This window comes from Crassostrea angulata, chromosome 3 (assembly GCF_025612915.1).
Source record: "Crassostrea angulata isolate pt1a10 chromosome 3, ASM2561291v2, whole genome shotgun sequence".
NCBI lineage: Eukaryota > Metazoa > Mollusca > Bivalvia > Ostreida > Ostreidae > Magallana > Magallana angulata.
Window position 1 is genome coordinate 24,507,857 of NC_069113.1, and position 25,087 is coordinate 24,532,943.

The following is a 25,087-nucleotide window of genomic DNA, read 5'->3' on the forward strand; positions in this document are numbered from 1 at the left end:
GTTTACCAGGATCAACGACGGAGGAATGCAATAAATAATATATGGGGAGAAACTTTTAAAACCTTTAAAACACCTTATGTACGAAGAACAGCGTGCCATACTTACATATGTTTTAGTCTGTTTTTCTTCCTAAAATTCAGTTTGATAAGATAACTTTGAAGGGTATTTGAATTATTGTTATTTCTCAAGTTAAACGGTATTTCATTATTTTCTATTTTACACATACGTATAAATTAAATACATGTAGATTGTTTTATAATTGTATACATACTTTTTTTCGTAACTAATTTTTAGGACGAAAAGTCTTTAATTCAAATGATCAAACTGCAAAATTTTAAGCGTCCCGTCCAAAAGAAATAAAAACAAGCTTTAAAATATGGGAGGGGGTATTGATATAATAATGAATGGGAACGGCGATGCATTTGAATTAACGCAAGGTCTAAAGTTTGTTGTCTCGAACTGTTTGTGTGTTTTGGTGGGAGTGCGTGATGGGGTGGGGGTCTGCCGCCTTAATTCTTTTGCTCCCGGTTGCATCCGGTTTGTCCGTGTATTATGTGTATATATCTTGTCTGCCTTGAGCCAGTTAAGAAAAAAACATGCACCAACTTTGAACTTTGAAATACAAGTATAATTGTTATTGAATTATGTATATCAAAATGTCAACTTTAGCAATTTTCAGACCATGGTTGAATAAGTTAAAGGAACATTAGACACGATTTTTTTGGTCAAAATTTTGTTTTATCATATAGGTTCAAATTAAATGGCTTAATTATTTGTGCATTTTGAATGATTGACCAAATTTTTATTGTTAGAACTTTAATTACGAGCGAGAGGTAGGAATTTACTGTTTTGTAAACAAAGCTCGAGTGTTATATTTGTTTACAAACTATGCAAAGTAGAGATATTACCTTTTTTTGACAAAATGTCTCGGGGGAAACAAGATAAACTCAGATTCAATTAAAGTGTTAATTATAATCAATTTTATTTTTGACAAAATAGAGCATTTGATTAGATAAATTGTACTTATATCCTTGTACATAAAATATTTTAGGGGTTAAAAAACAACGAGCTAATTAAATGTTCTCAATCTGAAAGAGCTTCATTTTTTCAGAGATATCCTTGAGTTTGAAAAATAGTATCCCCGCGATAACAACTGGCTATGATTCTATGTTGGAATACTTATATAATGTCAGGTCATGCTTCCTGAAATTAATACTGTTACACATTGGAAATGTGAGTTAATATACAGTTATTTTTAAAAGGGAAAAAAAGAAACAAAAAAATGCATTTGCTATTTTCAAGAAATTTTGCAAATTTTTTTGAGGGGGGGGGGGGCAGAAATAGTCACCACAAATCCTATAATCTAAAAAAGTGTATATATCTAAGAAACGGGTCTTTAAATATAAAATTAATTTGTTTCGATGTCAAGCGTATGTATCAATTCGTTTCGTTTTTGTTGTACGCCTTATCGTTAATTATTCGATTACCTGCCTTGCGAAATACCCATGTGATTTTAATTAACCAATCACGTTGCTTGTTTGGTATATTGGAGTCTACAGTGTATTCTTGTTGGAAGGGAATATAAGGTTCTTGTAAGGGGAACATTTCTCTTACGATATGCCAAAAAAGGAGTCGAAAAAGGAAACGGTAAGAGTTATTCGACTCGATTTTTTTATTAAGTGTCTTCACAGACGCAATCGAGAGCTTTCTATTTTACGCGACAAGTTTCCTTGTTGTGACATAGAAGATTATTTATTTTGCCGCTCCAATCAATGAGGATAAGATGTCTGTAACGTGTTTACCTGTGTTATAATTATGCAGGCTGTGACGAAAAATAAAAGCAGTGCAAAGACAGGTGCCAAAGAAAGTACGGAGAATGCAGAATCAGAGGTAAGATTATGAACCATTTACTTCATTTTTATTTGAAATGTCAGTGCCAAGTTTGGCAGCCATATTTGACATGGTTATATTGAAAACATGGCGACCATTCATAAAGTCAAATTAAATATTTTGACTGCCTATGGCTTTACGTTGTCAAGTTTAATTGCAATGATTTTTACTCAAATTCATGAATTTAAACAATGAACTTGAATTTTGACAGGCAAAGAAAAAAGCGCAGACGCAAAATAACACAACAGAACACCCACCCCCAACACAAATATCAAAATTGAAATTCACAGGCCCTCCTCACATTAAGAAAGACAAACGACAGAATTCTTCACGCTTCAACATTACAAAAAATCGAGAACTGCAAAAACTTCCTCCTCTCAAAGGTAAGAGTTTCGCTGAAGCAGCACTTTGCATGAATTCTGCAAAGAATGTGTTCAGTAGTGTTGCATATTCATACATTATTAATTATGCCCTTTGAGCAGTAGATTCATGTGTGTATTGAAGGTTATACAGCCTCACAAACTTTGGTCTTAAAGTACCCTCAAGTTGGAAGTAAAATTACTATGGAATGATGTAGGAAATAGAACAAAAAGGATTCTTGTCTGAGTTTAGGTTGAAAACAAGCCAAAAAATGTATATAATTTATAGATGAAGGAAACATATTCCATATCAGAAACATTATCATGCCATAGTAATGCTGAGGTTTTTTTTCATTCTTTCATGATATATTCAATAAAAGAAGTTATTTTGAAATACCTTCAAATGTTAGACTGTTAGCAATAATGTATAACAGAAAGTCCATTAGGCTTAGAAGAAATTTAATAATGGTAATAATTGGGTGGTAATTAAATAGTTGCTTGTGATGTATATGAAAAGAAGTTATTGAAATTATTTGAATATTTGACAGTTTAAGATCCACTGTACCGAGATAAACATTATTTCCCTGATGAATTTTAAGGTCCTTAATTAAATTTTCATTAATTTCCTTTAATGAATCATGATCCTTTTTACAATTGACGATGAATACAAAATTCAGGTTTCCATTTGTTTTTAAAATATTGAACAATAGAGAATACTTTGCAGTTATAATAACATAATTTTTTATATTGCATAATAAACATAAAGTATGCAGGGTTTATTCTTGTCAGATAACGAACGTAATAATTAAACATAAAATTACACAAATTATTTATTTATTTAAACATAGTAAATAAATGCTGCTAAAATTACACAAGTTTTCCGTAGATTAGTAAGAAAACTCGTCCAGTGTTTTGTTGATGTCAAACTCAATCAACATCTGAAGATAAAAAAACCCCAATTTTTATGTATAAGGGTAGTTTGTAGTCCTCTAGTGCATCTGTTCTTCGAAGTACCAGCAGTGACTTAAGATATTGATTCCTTGAAAAAAGTTTGTATTATCTGTGGAATAAGATGGTCATATGAAAATAGCACACAATTTATACATGTTTACAATATTGATCATATTATACTAACCTCCCAGTAAATGGATCATTTCAGGGTCCTCTATTCTAATACTGATTGTTTTGATATCCACTGGCTGAGGATGATTTGTATGATGATCAAATATGTAGGTGATCACTTCGAAATGTTTTCCCAAATGTTGTTGTTCCAAATGCAACATGCATTGAATATAGAAATATAAATACTTGTTTTATTACTGTACACATATTAGATTAAAAGGTCAAAAAATTATTTTTTTCTATTCAAGTTAAAAATTCATATTAATGCAACTGCAATCTGCATTCACTTGTGTTATGCCCTTTGTATGAACTTGGCATTCACTGCAATAAAATTATGAAATAAATATATGTGTTTGTATACACATGCTGAAACAATGATAAAGATTTTTCCAATTTTTCTGTGTCAAAAAGATGCAGATATAGTGAATTTGGCTTGAAAGTTACTGTCTCTGACCCGTCTGACCATGATTTTAGCACAGTCACCTAAAGGACAATGTTCTTAAGCTGTGACATCCTCAAGATGATCAGAAAGTATCTGCGCATGGTCACTTTAGAAAGAGAAATAGTCACTTAACTTTGTCATCATATAGATCACAGGATGTGAATGAATATCCAGTTGTATTTTATTCAGTTTGAATTTGAGATCTAGCTTATATATTTCTCTGCAAGGACCTAAGACTGAATTCAATTCATTGCATGTTCACTTTCCGTGGGGTTTTAGACCAAGACAAAATAACAGAAGTGTGTGGTACTTTGCAAAGTGTTCCTCTATTTATAACTTTTCTGTACTAACCAGTAAAAAATAAAGACTATCATGATTAAATTTGTACCATAGGGACAGTACTGTAGCACACCTGAATTTTGCTGATGAATTTTAGTACCTAAATATCGAAGAAAATTGAAAGAAATATCTGGATTTATGATTAACAAAAATAGAAATCCTTCTGAACTTGGATGAAAACATAATTGATATGACAATGCCATAAAACTTTACCAGGCCAAGCTTTTAAAGTAGACTGTTATTTATATGCAGGCATTTAAAAAAAAAAATTCTTTTCTCATTTCCAATTAATGATGTAACCCAATTTTCGTAAAGGCATGTTGAGTATATCCTGTTTGATTTTCAATTCTGACGAATGTAGCTCATTACAAATTAATGTTGACGAAGTCTAAGCATTTGCCAATGCAGACTGCATTGTTCATTTCCACATATTTTGGAATTTTATTCCTGGTACAACATGTAGATTTGTATCTCCATTATTTCGATGTATGTGGTTTGATGTGTCATCAAAGAGTACTTATATATGTAATGTGATATATGCGTTGAAAACAATATTTTTATTTTTCATCATTCAAAACTAGTACACACATATCTTGATAATTATTTCACAGGCATGGCAACAGATAATCATTTACTGTCTTAAAAGGCAATAATAATGTGTTCTCAAAGAAGACTTGTTTTCATAAGCTTGATAATAATATAGCATAGATTGATTGGTTCGTGAAGATATTTTAATTATGAATAAAGAGATGAAGCTACAAATAAGGAGAAATAAATCAAATTCCTTTTTGGAAATTTTTCTGTTCCTTTCGAAATACTTCTAAATTCATATCGATACCTATGAAGTAATCAATGTTCATTTATAAAGATTTGAAAGGGTTTCAGTAAACTAAATTTTAAAGAAAGGGCCAAGTGTCATTTAGAGGAGTTTATAACCATGGGAGACGACTGAAGGATACTAGAGTTTCCAGATGTTATCATATTTTTATCTTATACATGTCCTCAAGAGGTAATATTCTGCAAGTCATAATTATCCTCACAGAAAGCTCTATATGTACTTAGAGTGGGTGCACACTGGCAATGGCACGAGTCCTGAGGGACCTCTTATTAGGGATTATAAGTTTGACCATTTATTGAGGGTATTGATAATTTAAATGACCATTGAATGACGAAGTTAAGATTCGACCTGGACATAAATTTCTAAGGGAAATAGCGGGTTGCTGTTGACTGTGCGTTTTAGCATTGTTTCGTGTAAACAAACACGAGGTTAGAGACTTGCGTAACTCTGCACTACGCCGAGCAAGAGATCGTTAATTCTTTGAACGTAGCGTGTAGTAGTAAATGTAAATAGTATTCAATAAACTATTGAAAGAAATTAATACTAGGTCAATAATTGTTCATGAAGAACTACATAAACAAAAGAGGTCAAATATAAAGAGGAGAAAAGAAAAGAATAGCAGCATGAGAGATGCATGAAGATAATGGAAAGTAAATGAGAAAGGGGAGACGATGAAAATCGAATTTTAATTCCTTTCCTTTTTTTTTTATTTTTTTTTTTTAGATGCAACGCCCGCAGAAAGAGAGGAACTGTTCATTCAGAAACTGAGACAGTGCTGTGTTCTTTTTGACTTTGTTCAAGATCCTCTAAGTGACTTGAAATGGAAGGAAGTGAAAAGGGCAGGCTTAAACGAAATGGTGGAATTTGTCACCCACAATCGGGGAGTTGTCACAGATGCCATATATCCAGAAGCTATACAAATGGTACTATTGAAATTGATGATGCAGTCATGTAGTTTTGATACCAACATGGAGTATATATACAGTTGTTGAAGAAATCCCACCCTTCACTTGAAACCCCCCCCCCCCCCAACACACACACACACACATAGCAGCCTCAACTGCAGAGTGTTGTATTCATATATTTACGATTGGGTTAGATTAACCCAACAATATATAAGTGCAACTTTTATAAAGTTATTTTTTCAGTGTTGATTTGAAGCCAACAATACACATCTCTTCATGGGCAAATTTATATTGACTATTATTGATTATACAGTCCTATTTTTATTGCCAACCCAGCCCTACTTCCCAGCAATCTTTTTTTTTCTCATCTACAGAGCTCTGTCCCAAGGCTAAACCAAAATCTAGTTGGTCTTAGGTCTGTAATCCTACTGCTTACGTACAAATCAGTTTTCGTTCCTGTGTTTGATGCAAGGCGAACGGAAATAGTTACATCTAAATCTTTGACCTGTCAACTGAATGTTTATCATCCTTTTTTTCCCCTTCTCTATCTCACTCTGCATCATGTTCCCTGAAGGGTAAACAGGTTTTTACATATATATACATACATACACGGTCCAGGATTATGCTTGTGATGCAGAGGTCTCATGATGTAATTGGCGTCTCACGCTCTTCACCCGATGACCTCCCATATCCCGCTCAGAGGGTATTGATCCCAGGGTGATGTTCCCGGGAAACGCTGTCCCAATACGTTCAATTGTGTACACCAGGAAATCAATGCTAACCTCTGTAACAGGGACCTCTCTTCAGAGGGTTGTGTAATTGGAGTGTATTGCAGGACACCATTAGATGTAACAAGAAAATTGATTTTAATGGAAGACCTCTTTGCTCAGCAACATTTATTTTGTTATGTCATTTGCTAATTTTGAGAACCGTAAAATTCAAAATCCAAAAACTGATCATCTGTTAATTTTCAAAAAATTTGAACCATGCATCCCAAGCTCAGTAGTTTTCAGATCACATCATGCCGTGTCATTTTATGAAACTATGCATATGAATACTTCTGCTTTGATTACCATGTACATTTGTGCTGTACTTAAATACCATCAAATAGGGTCTTGTTCATTTTCCCAACCAGGAAATGAAATCAAGTACATTTTCAAGTGCACATTTGAAACCTGCTGTTCTATTATTATTTGTTCAAACTCTGGCAACATGGTTTTAGAAGTGTTTGCTATAAGTACAAACATTGGTACTCGTGTCATCTGAACCATGATCCTTAACTTTAGAAGTGGTTTCAATAGGATTTGGAGCAATGGTATTTGTTCGTTATTTTAAACAGATTTCCCTAATTGCTCCATGTATCTGTATGTAAATTATATTTGATGCCGAACAAATCAGGTTGAGATTTTTTGCTTTTGTTTGAAATTTTTATGATTGAAGGTAAAATATCTGGTTCTTTGAAACCATTTTCTACATGTGCGTTATACAAAAGAATAAACTTAAGACTAAGTCATAAATTTTTGAATTCCTTTAGAATGCTTCTCCTAGCATAAAATGTTTTCATAAAGTTTTATAATTTTTATTCACACCTGTGTCAATCAATAGAATCTCATTTAAAGTTGTATTGAGTTAAAACATATATACCATGACAAATTAGGTATTCTTAAACTTCACTTTTCAAGCTTTCTTTCTTATATATTTCAGTTTTCATGTAACTTATTTCGAGCATTACCGCCCTCCTCAAACCCTAGCGGCGCAGAATTTGACCCAGAGGAAGATGAGCCAACATTGGAGGCCGCATGGCCCCATCTACAGGTGTGTATTGTGAGAAGCTACCATCTTGTCACATAAATTGTCTCTATATAAGGTCAAGGTGTACTGAGGTTCTATCTATTTTCTTTGAATACCAATTTTCATTGATTTCGTTGTTTGTCGTTTATTTTATTTCTTCGAAGTACCTGCACTGTGTTTGGAAAAGATGATACAATTTAGGAAGAAATCTGATTTTATCATGTTTATGAATATTACCATACTTTTTGACCTAGGAGAGTGGTATAGCCTATGTTTAATATGGAATTTAAAAAATATAGAAACCCATTCTTAATAAGTATAGAAGAGAATAAAAATCTGTGGTTTTGTATCAAGTTTCCACTACCTTATTGAAGATGATCTGAAAGAAAATTAATTTGCTTGCTTTGATGACACAGTGGGAGTGTATTAACATGAAATCAATAGGGTTCATAATTACCCACAGTCTGTTCTGATGTTTAACTGCTGTCGAAAAGGACAAATTAGGCAAGGGAAAATCAGATGAGTCATTGAAAATGTAACTTTTATTATGAGAAAAAAAGAATCAAAACATAGACTCAAGATAAGGATTCTGTAATCTGTATTTATAGTCTGTAAAGTTGGATTCAGATGGACTGAACCCGGGACAAATCTCTAGCAATATACTCTATTCTCTGCAAACAGGAGATAACTAAATACCTCTTTATAAACAATAAAGAGATGTTGGGGAATTGGATGTAATTATAGAGAGAGGGAGGAAAGAAAAATGCAAAGTCATTGATCACAGAACAGAGAATTGCTTGCTGGAGTAACTGTTCTGCGGTTATAAGTCGATTTCTTGCTCTGTAGCAGCATGCATCAAAGTTGTATGACTGCTCAACTCCGTTGTTGCTACAAGATAACTAGGATTGTTGTCATGTGTCGTGTTTCATTTAGTGTCAGGTAGAGAAGAAGCAACGATGAAAAATCTATTCCTTCCACCCCCTCTTTCATTAACAATTGCCTTCGTTAAATTTTTTCAATGGATCAAAGTTTCCTTTCTCCCCTTTTCTCCCCAATTTAGTTTTCATTTGAAATGATCCTCACCTCCTCCCCCCCCCCCCCCCCCATCACCATCTTAGGTAGCCAAGGGTGAAATGGATTGCACCCTTGGCTAGCGAATATGTCCCATCCCCTTATACTGTTAAAAGACAACAGTTACTATTCTCAAGTAAATATGATGGTGTATACTTTTCTTTGGCTTATGAGTTGCAGTACTAATATAAGAAATCAGAATAAGGGTTTGATTGATGTATGGTAGTTATTATTTATTTGGAAAAGAAATACATTTACCAAATTTGATATAAACTTTGTTGATTGTAAAGAATTATAAAATAGATTCTTCTTCCAAACATGAGAGAATTAATGCATGTAAATTTAACTACTTTGTAGATTAATGATAACAAGAATCAAAAGAAAAAAAAGTAGAAGATGTTGACTGACACTGTTTTAAAAGCTAGTTTTTTATGTTTTACAGTTGGTGTATGAATTTTTCCTGCGGTTTTTAGAGTCGCCGGATTTCCAGCCTAACACGGGGAAAAAGTACATAGATCAGAGATTTGTACTACAGGTGAGAAAAAAGCGACAGGTGTATTAATGCTGTAAGTGTGTGGTCACTGTTTTAGTATCAGCGCATGGATTAGACAGAAATGAACAGTTTTATTTGCATAGTAAACTGATAACTTGAACAATTTTTAAATATAGCATACACTAGTAATTTGACTCTCTTGTTTTCCTATAAAGTTATTTTTTTTTTTTAATCTGCATCATATGACACCATCACCAACATTGTATATTCTGTTTATATTGCTGTGCTTTTATTTGTTGAACTGGAACTTGAAAAGGAAAAGAATGTCAATTTACACAGAAATTTTTCAGCGTGTGGCTGTATGGCAATTAGAAGGAAATGCCGAATGTTAGAGACTTGATTTATATGAACAGGAAGTTCTGTGTGTTCTCGAGGGACCTCATTTTAAACTGAGTTTCTTATTTCCCTGAAGTTTGGAGTACTGTAGTAAATTTTCCTAATTAAACTGGGCAGTGAATATTGGTTGGTGTCACTCATGATGAATTAGATGAGTGCACTTGTTAATGATTAAATAATGATGCATTTACTCAGAAATATGATTAATTAATGGTAGATTTACTCAGAAATTTGATTAATTAAGGATACATATATACTCAAAAATAGTCATCAGGTAAAGGTTCATGCTAATTAATGATGCATTTACTCAGAAATATGATTAATTAATGGTACATTTACTCAGAAATATGATTTATTAATGATACATATACATGTTTACTCAAAAAAAGTCATCAGGTAAAGGTTCATGCTAATTAATGATACATTTACTCAGAAATATGATTTAATTTATGGTATTTTTACTCAGAAATAGTTTCATGCTACAAGTACACTAAAATCAATTAGGAATGTCATGACACTTTAAATTTGTTGCAACGCTTCATGTGCTGGAGCCTGGGAGTTGAAATTAAGCATGAAATAGACATGACATAAAATTTGAAATGGACGTGGCATGATAATTAAAATAAACATGACATTACCATAGACATGGAGAATGAATTTACTCTTATTTATTTGAGATTGTATGCAACGTGATGTATATACTTATTTTCAAACACTATTTTTTATATAGTCTTGTTTCTTGAAATCTGGAAATGATTTGTATGGATCTTTTAATCTGTATTCTGTTTGATGCATGTCTTTTCATGTAGTTTTTGACAGTATACAAAGTTGTTTTTGTTATGTTTTTCCTCAATGAAAAAGATAATTTACTGTGATCTTATTTCAATGAAAAAAAAAATTAAGATAGATCTAGAATAGCTACATTGTTTGAATAGAAGTAAGTGGGTAATTTGTAATGTGTTGCATTTTTAATTTTCTTACAGTCTACAGTAGCTAAATTTGATCAGAAAAAAAATGAAAGGCTAGGTTTCACAACTATGCCAGATGTGCTTGTCAAATTAAACTTGTTTGTTTTATCTTGAAAAAGATCCTTATCTTGAAAGTGATAAAAAAGCTTCAGTTGGCATTTCTGTTTAGCTTAGATACCCTATAAATATCCTTTATGGAGTTATTTTTAGGTTGAACAGAATTGAATTGCCATGAAAACTGAATTTTATGCCATTGAGAAGGAAAACTAAGGCTATATTTATTTTGTCCATCTTCCTCAAACTTTTAATACAAGGTGACTTGAAAGTTAAGGTCAAGGTCAAAGCTTATACAGAATTAATTTCATGGTTTCCATGCAGCTTGATAAATCTTGTGCTGAGAGTCATTGTGTCCAAATGGAAGTTTACAGAAAATATCGCTAGAGTGAATGCTAGTTAATATAACTCACTGAATTTCTTCTGTTATCGTGTTTCTGTATAGCGTATAGAACAAGTTGTCTTGTGAACTCAAATTTTCTCTCTTTTTCAGCTGTTAGAGCTATTCGATAGTGAAGACCCCAGGGAACGAGATTTTCTGAAGACGATATTGCATCGGATTTATGGGAAATTTTTAGGACTGAGAGCATATATTAGGAAACAAATAAACAATATGTTTTATAGGTAAACTTTAGTGTTGAACATTTTCATCTCATTCAATCAGTAATGACCGGTATTTCTTATCCAGTGTTATGAAGTTGTATAGGTAAAATGTTGTTTTTTTTCTTTTTCAAGGTTTATTTATGAAACTGAACATTGCAATGGAATAGCAGAACTTTTGGAAATATTAGGCAGGTAGGTGGCGCTTTATATTATTTACCTGAAGAGGAGGGGTATGATAGACAGATTCAGGTCTCACAAATACCTTTGTTACACCTTGTCCAAATAAGCTGTCACTGCTTGCTGGTTTTAATCTGAAAACGTGGAATAGGCTGAAGGAAAATCACAGTACATGTATTTTGAAACAGAGTGCATTTCTAACTCACAGGATACAGTAAAACACATTTACAGAGTACAAGATTAGATTCACTTCATATTTGGGATAAATGTAACAGAGACACTTAGGCCAGCATTTTTTAAAATTTCGATTTACAAACCCGCCGACCCTATTTTTTAAAAATTCAAATAAAAATAAAAGGACCTGAACTAGCTATTTATTTTATTTTTTCCTCCGACCCGAAGTTTTCTTTCTGGTAAAAATAAAAATAAATGTTGATGCAATCACGTATGTGTAGTCTGAATTATTGTTGTTCATGCATTGATTTAATAAAAAGACCAAGTTCTTTCCGATCAAGTCACAGGCACTAGAAGTCACAAAAAACCACCAAAGGGCCTACTCCTGTTTGCTTTCGTCCAACCCTACAATTTACGACCCTATTAAGTTTTGTGATCGGCAACTTAGCCAGAATTTCCTCAATAAAGAGAAGTTGAAGTCTTTTTCTATCACAATTCTGTAAATTAAAAAAAAACACCTCATTGACAAGAAAATGATAAGTTACTATTAAAAAAAAACATTTTTGCAAAATAAATTCTAGAATAATCATAATTTAACCGTTTGGAAATAGATCCTCTACATAACGGTTGTAAGTGGGTCATAGGGTTGGACTAATAACCCTAAACACACTGAACACAGGTCTTATGACTGAAGGAAAGAGAATAATTTTATTTGTCATTAAGGTTAAAGCTAACAAAATTACGAAACATTTCCTTTATTAAAGGTATAGTTACATAAATAAATAAAATTTTAAAAGTTATTTAGTCTTTTTTAAATAAAAAAACTTGTTTGATTTTTTACTGACATTTATGGACATGCTTCTAATCCAATTTATTTTCAGTAACAATATTTTAAATTTTGAATTTGTGAATAGCATTGTTAATTTAATCAAATAAATTATTTCTCAAACTTCTTCCTATTTTTCTGCATGGAAGAAGTGAAAACTCCCTTATTTTTTTTTTGGTCTTAATGTATATATACAGTATGTACTTGTATTTATAAAAAAAAAACCTTCGTTTTTATACATGCATGTACAATATATCAACACAAATTTTCAGTGCCCATGGATAAAATATTTTATGATAAGAACATCACCAACAACCAAAATTACTTAGATATTTTTAAAAAATGGCAGCTCCTAGACACATGTTCTTATTTTAAAAATAAAAAAAATATTGTTAAAAAATTGTTTTATTTTCATTTTTTTTCTTGACGGACAAATTTTTCAATTGTATTTTTATTTTTTTTCCCTCCTCCTCACCAAATAATTTGAAAAATATTTCGTAAATCTAAAAATAAAAAAATGCTGGCCTTATTGCCTCTGCTGGGGTTTGAACCTGGGTCCTCTGGCATGCCAGTCCAGCACTCTACCGATCGAGCTAAAGGGTTAACCCACTAGCCAGAGCTAGTAGGAATGCCATATACTTGACTCTACCACATAAAATTAGCTTCATTCCCAGTAGTTTTAAAGGGAATTGTTAACTTAAGGAGGCTGGATAGTCAGCTAGTCAGATCTGCAGTAAAATGTTAGGTACTGTAAACAGGGTTAATTTCTCCCTGTGTTTATTTTGCCCATGTTATTTTTGCCTTGTGTAATTTTTGCCCTTCTTCAACTGCAAACGGTTTTGCCTCGTCTTGAGTTCGGGTAGACAAAGTTGTGTTTACGGAGAAATAATTTGAGACATTGGAATTTGCCCAGTCTTAAATTTGCTCGCTGACAATGTGGGCGAAAGGGGCAAAAATAAGAGGGCGAATATTTTCCTGTATACAGCATGTCATTTTTAAATTATTAATATGTAAAGAACCATTTTTTAGATAAATTAATCTTAAAATTGAAGAAGTTTCCTATATCTTTAATTAGAGCTCTTCTTTTTAATGAAATTATTGTAGTTTAAAAGTGGCCATTCAGCCCTCTATAAGGAATTCCACTTAAAAGTATCAAAATTATTTGTCCCTTGCACTTAATAATGTGTATTTTACTTAACATATAATTATGATGATTAAAATCTGATATTGCTTTATTTGAATAAATGAATGGTTAATGTGAAAAAGAGTTTCTCTGAGTTCATTTTCAATGGGGAAGGAGTTGGATTTGTGAAACTGACGGAGAGATCTTCTCTTTTGTAGCATCATCAATGGGTTTGCGCTACCCTTGAAGGAAGAGCACAAGGTGTTCTTACTCAAGGTTCTGTTGCCCCTGCACAAAGCCAAATCCCTCAGCGTCTACCACCCACAACTGGCCTACTGTGTGGTACAATTCCTGGAGAAGGACCCCAGCCTAACAGAGCCGGTAGGTGTAGCGGTCAGGGCTAATGTAAAATCCACGATGTCTGTGGGTGGCTCAATTTCTGTTGGTACTGCTACTTGTCCAACAGATTTACATTCTTAATAAATTATGAAACAGTGTATTTATTATTCATAAAGGGAAATCAAAGAAGTAACATGTACATCCACACAGGAAGATATTGGTAATTTTACATGTTTTGTTATTTCTTTCAGGTCATCATGGGACTTCTAAAGTTTTGGCCGAAAGTCCATAGTCCTAAAGAGGTATGTTTTAATGTTTTGTTTTTTTTCTTCTCTAGTTTATGTAAGGTATGATTGAATGTCTTTGTTAAAAATAAAAGAATTTGTATGAATGCTGTGGGCACAAATAGAATTGCATGTTTTAGTTGGTTTTACACATGTTTTACAATAGATTAAATCAAAAGTTGATATTAAAGGAAAACCACTGATTTTTGGAAGTTCTGTCAATAATTTAACATCATATTTTGATAAATGTGTGTTGCAGGTGATGTTTCTGAATGAGCTGGAGGAAATTCTGGATGTGATAGAGCCCGCAGAATTCAATAAGATCATGGTTCCACTCTTTAAACAATTAGCGAAATGTGTATCCAGTCCTCACTTCCAGGTATGAATATTTTATATGAACAGGGTCAAATATGTTTAGAAATTTAGGGAAAATGTATTCTTTTATGATTATTTTATTTGAATACTGGAACATGTACATGTATATATATGTTTGTGATGAAAAAATTAGGTTAAAAAAGCTTTTATTATAATAAAAGAAAAACCTATTTTGCCTGTTGAAAATGATTTCTTTACATGCCATTGGATGCTATTAAGAATTGTTCTAGTATGATATGTACGTATGCATTCCTGATGGAGATGATATTTATTTCCAATTTGTAATGAATTGAGATCATGTGACCTCACTTGTGAGTGACTTTCTAGGTAGCGGAACGAGCGCTGTACTATTGGAACAATGAGTACATCTTGAGTCTTATCTGTGATAACATTAGCGTTATCCTCCCTATCATGTTCCCAGCTCTATATAGCACCAAGCAGCACTGGAATAAGTAAGACATTGCTCCAGATTTTGGCTGTTTCGCTTTGTGGACTCATCATGTGCATCATGTGATCTGCTCATACGACAAGAATTTGTCTCTTTTTTGTTTCGTTTTTTCAGCGCTGCTTTTCCTAACCACTTGTTTGGTTACTAGCATCGAGTAATGTTTTGTCTTTTTTTTTTGTAAGAGTCCATTATATAGCGAGTAACCAGACAAAGTTTTGTTTTTTCTTTTACAAGTTGCTGAACTAACCAGATTTTTTTTGTCTTGTGTTCCGTTTATACGACTGCTTGCTTATTGATTGGTTGCGTAAGTGTTCTTGTTTTGGGTTTTTTACGATTTTTTTTTTTTTTGTGTAACTTAACCAACAGGTGGCTGAGCGAGCTCTGTATTTCTGGAATAACGAGTACATCCTTAGTCTGATTAGCGATAACGCGTCCACAATCCTGCCAATCATGTTTCCGGCTTTGTATAAGAGCAAGGAACATTGGAACAAGTAAGAAAACCATCTTCTCCCAACCTCTCCTTTATTTGTTTCTCGAATCTCTCCTCAAATTCCCCCCCTTCCTTCAACCCTGTGCAAAACCATTTGGGATGAAAGCTTGCTGTTAAACTGTGACAGGTGGATGTGGTGCAACTTTATTTTAACTTTTTCTTTCCATTCATATTTTGTTTGTATCCGATATGCCGAAAAACTCTTGGCAGGAATCAATTTTATTTAAAAACATCATTTAAAAGTCTGGAATACTACCGGTATATCAAATTCCTTAAAGGGGAAGAAAAGTAAAAAAAAAAAAAAAAAATTTAATAATAAAGGGGTTTAAACATGCTGTTTTGAAAATAAATAACAAAATAAATCGTAAATGCACGTTTAAAGTTAGAGAAATCGTATTTGCTTGAGGCTAACATTATGTAGAGGTCTTTCGTATCAGAAACCAAAGAAATTGATTATTTTGACGTCACGCCATCTATTCTGGTTTGGTTTACATATACAGTGTTCGCAGTGCTCTGAATAAAATGCTGGTTATTCCTTTCTGTTACTCAAAGATTCGACTGAACAAAATTGATGTTTAGGTTCACATGTCTAAAGAATAAATACATGTATGCATAAGTATATGCATTTTCTTTTTAAAATAAAGGAAGCTGTTAATCTGCCATCATTCAAAGTTGAAAATGACCTAGAGTGAATTTTTTTTCCAAGTCAAATTCTTTGCTAACTGAATAAGTATGTTATAATTGTAAACGGAATGGTTTATATACATTCTCCAAATTTGTAATTACCATGTTGAAATAACGACAGGAGACATTTTCTACAATACTTGGCCTCTGTTGACAATTTCCACAATTACGTGGAGATTCCTCCAACATCGCAACACTAATCTCCGCTTTTAGATTTCAACCAACATGCTCCGTTTGACGTTGGTTTGTAATTTAGTGGAAAGTCAAAGGTAAAAGAACGGTCTCGGATTGATACTGTTTCAAATTTTCCAGAACTTGTAGAGTGAATATCATAATTTGCTAATAAAAACAAACCCGAATAGATGGTGTGACATGATAGATTAAAGTTCAATCGCAGCTCCCATAGCAGCGGAAAATCTAAATTAAGCAATCTATTTTCTTGATTTATCCTTTGTTCCATTATTTTTTTATTTAAAATAAATACAAGTTACAATTAAAGTAGATGATAATTAATTGATTTATTATGCAACCTATTTTTAATTTCCTTCCCCTTTAAGCTAAAAAATAAATAATAGATGAAAATTTAGGTAATCAGAATTCATTGTTTGCTCTCCAAATTTTTTATTTGTTTGTGTTATATTAATATCATGCTGCTAATTTTACATGTTGCATTTTATATGTCCTGATAAATTGTTGAATTTGCATGAGTTGATTGAACTTGATATGTGAACTTCATTTGTTTGTACATGAATAGCATGAGAAAATATCAGTACATGCACAAATAATATATGTAAATATATCTGATGTTTTATTTAAATGTACTTAATTGAGCACAAGAATTTGTAAGAATGTTGTTTGCAATAAATGATATTTATTTAAATAAAAATATGATTTGCCTGATAGAGGAAAAGAATAAGTCCATTTAAAATATTTATTTTACAATTATATCAGTGCTATTGAACAGATTCTATGGGCGGAAAAGAACATGCTGATGAGTTTTTGCAAATTTGTGTTTTTCTTCAGAACGATTCATGGGCTGATCTACAATGCTTTGAAGCTTTTCATGGAGATGAATCAGAAATTGTTTGATGACTGCACGCAACAGTACAAGACAGAACGGCAAAAGTATGTACAGAGCGTGAGGCATGGAATATACTGTAACAATAGACAGAACACTGTAGTTTCCTTATTTTACCCGAGTACTTAATTCCGCAATACAACGGTAGCATCAAATCGCGAGAATGTAAAATCACGAACGCCAAATTTTTATCATATTCCAAATATTTTACAACTGTACAAAAATTAAAGAGAGGTATTAAAATCCGCAGATGTGCTTATCGTGATTTTACGCGGATATTAATTTCTTACATTTAATTAGGAATTTACAGTACTGAAAACATATACATATTTTGCGTGTACGATATTTGGCAAAAATTGATCTTTCAATTTGAAATACGTTTACAGTAATGCAGTGTCAAAACAACTTGCTGAAACTGGTATTGCTTTGAAGAAAAATTCTCTATTTGTCAGTCATTCAACCTAATATTTTGTCCACAATATAAATTATGAAGTTGATGAACATCAAATTCTTAGCAGATATGGTGAATAAGTTTGAAGATCCCCAGTTTATTCATGTACAAAATTCAGTGCCAATGTCTTGCTAATTTGATACAATAATTTTAGACATAAAGTTGTTGATTTACATGGAGTTTTAGAATACCAAAGGTGTTTAAAAGATTCATAACATTTACATGGGATTAAATGGTGCTTATCAGTAAGTTTCAGAGATTATTCAAAAGATCTATTAAATGAGAGGTTTACCTTCGACAAAATATACCTCCAAAGCATTAAAGATTTTTTAATTATTTATGCCTATTTAATGTTTTGTAAGTTAAGTACTTCAGAAAAATAATTTCCTCTTGGAAAAATTGCCATTTTTAGCTTGAGTTGATTTTATATGTGGTAATTGGTGAAAACAGTGAGAGTTCATTTCTTAATTTCTTTTAGAAAAGTTACCATGACGATGTTCTGCATGACTTCAATTTACCTGTTAATATTGGTGAAAATATAAGCACATGTGTCATAATGCATTGTATTGTAGGGAAAAAGAAAAGAACAAGCAAAGAGAAGACAACTGGTGTAAAGTTCAAAATTTAGCTATGGGAAATCCGCAAGTAAGTATATAGAATGAAGCACAGCATTTAGAAGCCAAGAAATATGGGAATGATATTTTCTTTATATTTTTGGGGTTAGATTTAGAGCTCTAGCTTAAATTTGGGCAAAAATAAGATATATTCTCTACTTCAGGATATGTCAATTTTCTAGCCCATTGTTAAATCAAGTCCTCATTTCCTTCAGATAATAATTTTTTATTTTTTTTGCCTGAAATAAGACCGATAATTAAAAGAGGTTTTTTTTTCTTCTTCCAAATTCTGTAGTTTAAGCAGTTTGCTTATGTAAAATCGGAGAAATCAGGAAATCCTGGGACTCCCAATAGTTTAGAAGACCTGGACGGCGACATAATGGCAAATTTTGAAAAGTTACAAAAAGAGGCAAGCGAGGTGGGTTTCTGGTCAATTCGTATGTGTTGCTCTGTAACTAGACGTTCTAATTTTATGATAATGGGTTTGGGTTATCTAACTTTTTTTTCCTGTCTCACTCTATATATATAAATGGATTTTTTTTTTCACTACATTTTGCATCCTCATGGATGGTAAATTTTATTTCTGCAGCGAATCTCTCAACTTAGTAGTGCTTTGAATTTAGGTAAAGTAAGTGTTCTACATTTGCCTTTTGATGGCTTGACCAGATTATTATATTTTTTTTTTACGCCCTGAAGTTGATTTGATTGATTAATAGCATGAAGTTAAAAGCGTTCTCTTTGAAGAGTGGTTTTCCCCCATTCCTGATTTCTGCCCGGATCATTAAAAATTGATTTGCGTTTGCAAACATTATGACCTATATCATATATATGATATATAGGTGCTTAATTAAATTATATTAAAAAACCCTCTTATTTACTAAAGGAAATGGGAACTTATTTTTTTATCTTCACATTTTGTTTAATTTTATTCCACTTACCAAAATTTTATGCCAAAAGAAGAAGAAAATGTCAAAGATTACGTAAATGAAAACTTGAACATTTTCATTGAATTTACTTTTTTCTGCTTTCAAAACATGAAAAGAGTTTTAAAGAAAAAAGTTTTTTTGAGCAATTTGTGCTGTATTGTCAATATGTTTTCATTCTTAAGACCAGTGAGGTAATTATTATTTTTTTTACTTTCGGAAAAGTTTGGTGTCAAAAAAAAAGAAAGATAAAGAATAAAAATGGTAAATAACCAGAAAAACAGGTGTTTATAACCGGATTTTCACATTTTTAGCCAGCAATGCTTGGCAGATAGTTACGACTGGTAAGGACAATGCCTGCTTTACGTGTTCTCAATAGGAGCTTTCCAAATATTGAATGACTCATTGTCTTTTTATTATTATTTTTTTTTTTTTATTGATTTTACGATTTTTTTTTAACAGCACAAATAGTTACACACAATAGATTTCTAAAATAATATATGTTTTTGATCCCCTTTACCCAATTAGAAATAGTTAGTCAATTATAGTTGTGTTTTGGACCAGAATACTTTTTTTTGGATATTCAGAAATGTGCTCTGGTTACAATGAAATGATTAATGTATCGGCATTTTTCTTTTTTCTTGTATGGTGTTTGTGCAGCTCTCCTCGGTAAGATGAACTCTATTTTACGTTTGTGCTTTATGTAACGAGAAATTCCTTCTCTTTTTTTTATCCTCTGAATGATTTATTTTGACATTTCTGAGGAAATACCGTTCTACTGTTATAATTTCTTGTTTTTATGCATTCTGAACAATGTGAATAGATATCAAAGCGGTATATTTTGGATTAATACGAAGGGGGGGGGGGGGGAGGGTGGGGGGGGGGAGAGATGTCAATTGACACAAATTCTGTGTATTAAATTCACTTCATTCCTGAATTCTCTTTGCACCATAGCTCTATTCACATCATTCTGGGTGACTTGTTCAATATTCAGTGTTACAAATGAATGCTGTGCTCTGATATATAGTGTAGATTGCAAACCCTTCTATGTACAAATTGAAAATAATTTTTTTTCTGTATGGTTTATTACTGTGTATCATTTGACCTCCTCAGAGATGCAAGTAATGTCTTCAGTTTTTCTCACTCACACACCAATATTCATTTGATCTGGATTAAACTTGAAGAAACATTGTCTATGTTTATGTCCGATTATTCAATTTTACTTTATAAAAGTAGCAGATATTTTCGACAAAGAATGTAGCATAATGTGCAATAAGTATATTAAGTAGGTTATAAGTATAATATATAAAAATTTAAAACAAATTTTAGATGGTATATGCAAGTGTAATCAAAAATAATTCTGAATTTTCAACTTCATATTAAAAAAGGCAGTATTCATATGAATATTTTGAGCATTGATGTGTAGACACAGTCATTAGCCACAATCTTATGTGTTAATAATTTTTCAAATTTCACCTTTTTTTGTGATTTTCATCATATTATAGTAGTACATGTTCATTTGTGAAAGGGTTAGATCAAAATATTTGTTTATTAAAGTTAAATTTTGAATAGTTTAGACCAAAGTGTAATAATCTGAAAAATGAAAGACAAAAATGGCAATATCTCATTGTAGGGACCCAGAGGGTGGACTAATGCCATTGATTGATAAATGCTAAAATCTCTGTTCAGGTTTGTCCTTCGATCTCCGTCTGCCACAATCCACATACACCACAAAACTCGTTAACAGATTATCCAATTAATTCACCTGCCCGACATAAACCAAAGTGTGACACAGCTAATAATGTTCTTGTGTCTGAGAGCGAGAGAGACCCGATTAACACAAGTGCCCTCCCTTTTGCTTCTGACTGCAATTCAGCATGGCATCTCCTATGATTTGTAACGCTATTAGAGCTTGTCAAGACTTCATTGAGTGTCGTAGTAGCTTTAATAATTTAAATGAGCTTAGAATATCCACACTGGATAAAAATAAGGTCTTATATAAATATAAACTTTTTTATGGAAACAAGATCAAATGAATATCAACCAAAACAATTTTAACAAATATAATTTTTTCTAGTTTAAAGCATTAAACTTCATTTTCTAAGTTGAAATTTTATTTTAAATTTGATTCTGATGTTTATGAGTTTCTTAAAAATGATTTGTTTCAATTTACTTTCTTTAATCATTGCAATAATAAAGACATTCTTATAATGTAATTAATCTTTTATCCATTCTAGAAAGCAAAACACAAGTCGATGTATGTGTCTTTTGGGTAATATGAATTACAGTTATTACTTATTACAGTTATTGCAAATTAGTTATTACAAATTACAATTTTGACTGTCGCTGAAGATTCATGATAACCATGTTTTACTGTAAATTAAACATTGTTGGAATTCTCTTTACGTGGAATTGAATCTAATCCAGTTGTTAACAGCCCTTTTAAAAGGACCTTTGCATGAAAGTTTGTTAATTTAGAGGACGCTCAAGACATCAGTTTTTGATGAATTCCCATGGAGATTTAATCCGCATTTATTTGCCTGTTTATGCCAAAATATTCAAGATGCATAACCAGTCTATTTTTTGAGTTTGAATATTTTGGATTTTCCGTATTATAGCAATTATAATTTGAATTTTCCTTATTATAGCATGCAAAATGCAATTGAATGCATTTGTGTGTAAATAAAGTGGTAGTATATATCTAAGGAATATGGTATCATTTTTGTATTACACACACATGTATAATGAAGTGATAATTTTTGTCAGGGCGTGATCAAATCTGATGAAGCCGAAAAGCTTTACGATAGATTTGATCATGCTCCGACCAAAATAATCATTATTACTTATATTAATATAAATATCAGCAATTGTACGATTAAATATTTGAATGTAAATAAGCAAACCCTGCATGTGCCCCAATCATACGTCATTTGAATTTATTGGACTGTATAGTACAAAATCGATACGTAGTGTTATCACAGGCGAAGACACTGAAACATATAAATATTTTCTATTAAAACTATCCAAATATTTTTAGATAGAAAAGTAATAAGTGAAAATACAATCTTCACATTGCAGCGATAGACAAAGAAAAAAAAGGAAAATAGTAGATGGCCTTAAATGTAATTATCCTCATACATCTATGCTCACAAGTAAACCAATCATCTGTTAGAATCTTAACAGCTTTGGCCATGATCTTGTCGATTGATTGCTATTGTACAAGTTTCTATGTATGAGTGAACCAATGATAAAGCAGCTTACAAACTCGAAATTCAGTGAAGGGAAGTATTGGTGGGTAGTATTAAAATGAGGAACTTGCTTACTATCTCTGCTGCATGTGAACCTTCTGATTATCCAGTGTTTATAATGCTTGTCTGTAAAGAAAATTCCTTCACAAAGAATTTTATGCATACTTTAAAAAGAGAATGTTCTGAAATGTTCAAGTAAAAGAATCGAAGAAAACATGCAAGGCATTATTAAAGAAATTTTTGAAGTGCACATAAGATTTGATCAACAGATGCTTACAAAATTTGAAATGTAGTCTGTTCATGTTGCAAGACTCTGATGTTGAATTAGATGGGGAATTTAATAAATGCGTATTTTTTTTTTACACAGTATGACAATGCATCTATTTATTTTCTGTTGTAATTGATTTTCTTTTGGACTGGAAACAACTGATTTTTTATTGGTGGTTTGTTGTACTTTATTGTTATGTTCCAAAACCATTTTAGAGCACCCCACTTTTATTTGAGGCACTGTGATAGTTTTGTGGTTAATGTACGGTACATGTGTAGATACTGTCCACCCATCAAAAATAACCACAACATCATTTTGTCAAGAGGAATTTATATTTGATTTATGATTGTTGTCAATTTGAGAAATGTGTATGCTGTGGTGATGTCTGATTTGATGATTCCATGAGAAAAAGTTAATTCAATGCTCTTCACCAAAATAAATTGAATTTTACATTTTTTCTATTTTACAGATAACGAAGAAAAAAGGGAAAGAAAAGCCCCTTCTTCGTCGAAAATCAGAACTACCACATGACATAAGCATGATACGGGCGTTGGAGTCTCACAAGCGCAGTGAAGAATATCTGTCTACCTCTGCTGAGAGTCAGAGTGCAAACTGAGACACAAAACACGTGACCTTATGCCATATTGAGGACCATAATGCAAAAAAAAAAATGGAGGTCAATTAGTGTACCTGATTACTGCAAGTCAATCACATAGCTGTGTTTTGGGTTTTCCCCTCTATCTCTGGTGTGTGTGTATGTATGTGTGTGTGTGTGTGTGTTTGTTAGCGAGCGCAAGTGACCAAGTGTTATGAATTTTTATTTTGTAGTAGACCACATTAAAAATTGGAAAATATGAGTTATCAGAGATACATATTTATAACAATTATCTATATTCTTGATATTTTTATGGTGTATATAGTTGTGTATGTTAATTTTCATTGGTTGTCGATTTTTTTTAAAGACTGTTTAAGGGAACATGACATAATGATGAGAACACACAAGTTCTTGTCTTGTCATGGAAAGAAGACAGATAGTTCTGGTAAAAGGTTATTCTGCAGTAATCAGGAACAGAGATTTGCAGTACATGTACAACTTTCACTGACTGGCAGTATGTCATGGGGGTACCGGTATTGAAGAGATGAATATCTCAAGGCCCTGACTCTGGTGTCACCCATTTTGCAGAAAATGGGGTCTATTTATAGTAACACTGTGATAGGACCATTTCCCCTTGCCCCTGCTTTTTTTCTTTTTTGCTCTGCAAGAGTCTATTGACCAATAATATATTTTTTTCTTTTAAAATTGATAAAGATATGTAGTGCTTGAATTAACTATGCACATAAGTATTTTCTTTTCTTTTTTTTTTAATTTCTGATCTAGATATAAACTGTGTTTGTGATCTGTAAGAGGTTTCAGTGAAAGATAAGGGTAATAATGAATGGAGGAACCGTGGATGAATGATAGAAATGTGTATTTTGTCTTGTAAACAGAAGACATGTTTAATAAGCAAGAGTAGCCTCCCCATTACGATTGTTGACCTTAAATTGTATGCAACTTGCATGATTTGTTCAAGACTAAAAAAATTTTTTTTTTTCACCTTACCTAATTGTATACATTTTTTTAATCAAAGAAGGGAAGTTAAGTGTGAAAAAAAACTTGTACTTATTAAGATATAAATGTTGCATTCCAGAAACATCCCACATAGATTTTTTCCTTCATTTATTCCCTGTGTGTATTGTTCTTGAGCAAGAAAACTGTGATACAATCTGGTCATCTTCTGTTTTTTTTGTGTGTACATGATATTGTCTAATTACATTGTTAAGAAACATGATGGCTTTGTGTTGATACAATGGAATGGCCTGATAAATTGTCAATATCTTTAAAATTACCAATTATTTCTTAATTCCTATCATATAGTGAAAGAGATTAAGGAAACCTTGAAACTGTGAAAATTGTAATGCTATTTTTAGAAATAAACTAACATATCACTGTAATGACTTCAAGCCATGTTACCTTTGACCTTTAATTACCTTTGACCTTACTGAGGATATCTAAAGTTTCTTTAAACTAAAAAAGTCTGAGGGTCTATGATTTGTGTTTTGCTGAAAGTAGGGCTTTCACAATGTCATATGTGTAAGTTAATGTAGTTTGGAAATTCTTACCAAAGCTGACTGTGTTACAAAACAAAAACAACTTTGCATCATATCTCTGTGTCGCCTGTCACACCTGTGATTAAATGTACATGTAAAAAAAAATAGTTATGAAGCTTTCCTCTGCTATACACAAAAGCATTCCAAATCATGAACGGATATTCTC

General features: G+C 32.1%; 1 protein-coding gene across 11 annotated transcripts; it reads left to right on the forward strand.

Annotated features, from left to right (window-relative positions):
* The first annotated feature begins 1,493 nt into the window (after positions 1-1,493).
* On the forward strand, positions 1,494-24,769 carry LOC128175665 (serine/threonine-protein phosphatase 2A 56 kDa regulatory subunit delta isoform-like). 11 transcript variants are annotated; one of them, XM_052841466.1, is made up of 17 exons: positions 1,494-1,647; positions 1,822-1,890; positions 2,102-2,273; positions 5,714-5,913; positions 7,600-7,710; positions 9,200-9,292; positions 11,162-11,292; positions 11,404-11,463; positions 13,790-13,952; positions 14,162-14,212; positions 14,454-14,573; positions 15,384-15,508; positions 17,215-17,316; positions 18,293-18,365; positions 18,630-18,752; positions 19,918-19,926; positions 23,243-24,769. In XM_052841466.1, exons 1-17 carry the CDS (start codon positions 1,618-1,620, stop codon positions 23,387-23,389), a joined length of 1,779 nt encoding a protein of 592 aa, XP_052697426.1. In that variant the 5' UTR covers positions 1,494-1,617; the 3' UTR covers positions 23,390-24,769. The 11 variants fall into 11 exon arrangements, with proteins under 11 accessions (XP_052697426.1, XP_052697429.1, XP_052697434.1 ...); XM_052841469.1 differs by lacking the exon at positions 19,918-19,926 and adding an exon at positions 20,891-20,946 and having other exon boundaries at positions 23,243-23,379; XM_052841474.1 differs by lacking the exon at positions 18,630-18,752 and adding an exon at positions 20,891-20,946 and having other exon boundaries at positions 19,902-19,926; positions 23,243-23,379.
* The last annotated feature ends 318 nt before the right edge of the window (positions 24,770-25,087 follow it).

Bases quoted from the DNA above. Each gene is read 5' to 3' on its own strand.
- LOC128175665 (XM_052841466.1), top strand. From the start codon at position 1,618: ATGCCAAAAAAGGAGTCGAAAAAGGAAACG. The intron at 13,953-14,161 runs GTAGGTGTAGCG...TATTTCTTTCAG, and splicing joins ACCCCAGCCTAACAGAGCCG to GTCATCATGGGACTTCTAAA. The intron at 17,317-18,292 runs GTATGTACAGAG...ATTGTATTGTAG, and splicing joins TACAAGACAGAACGGCAAAA to GGAAAAAGAAAAGAACAAGC.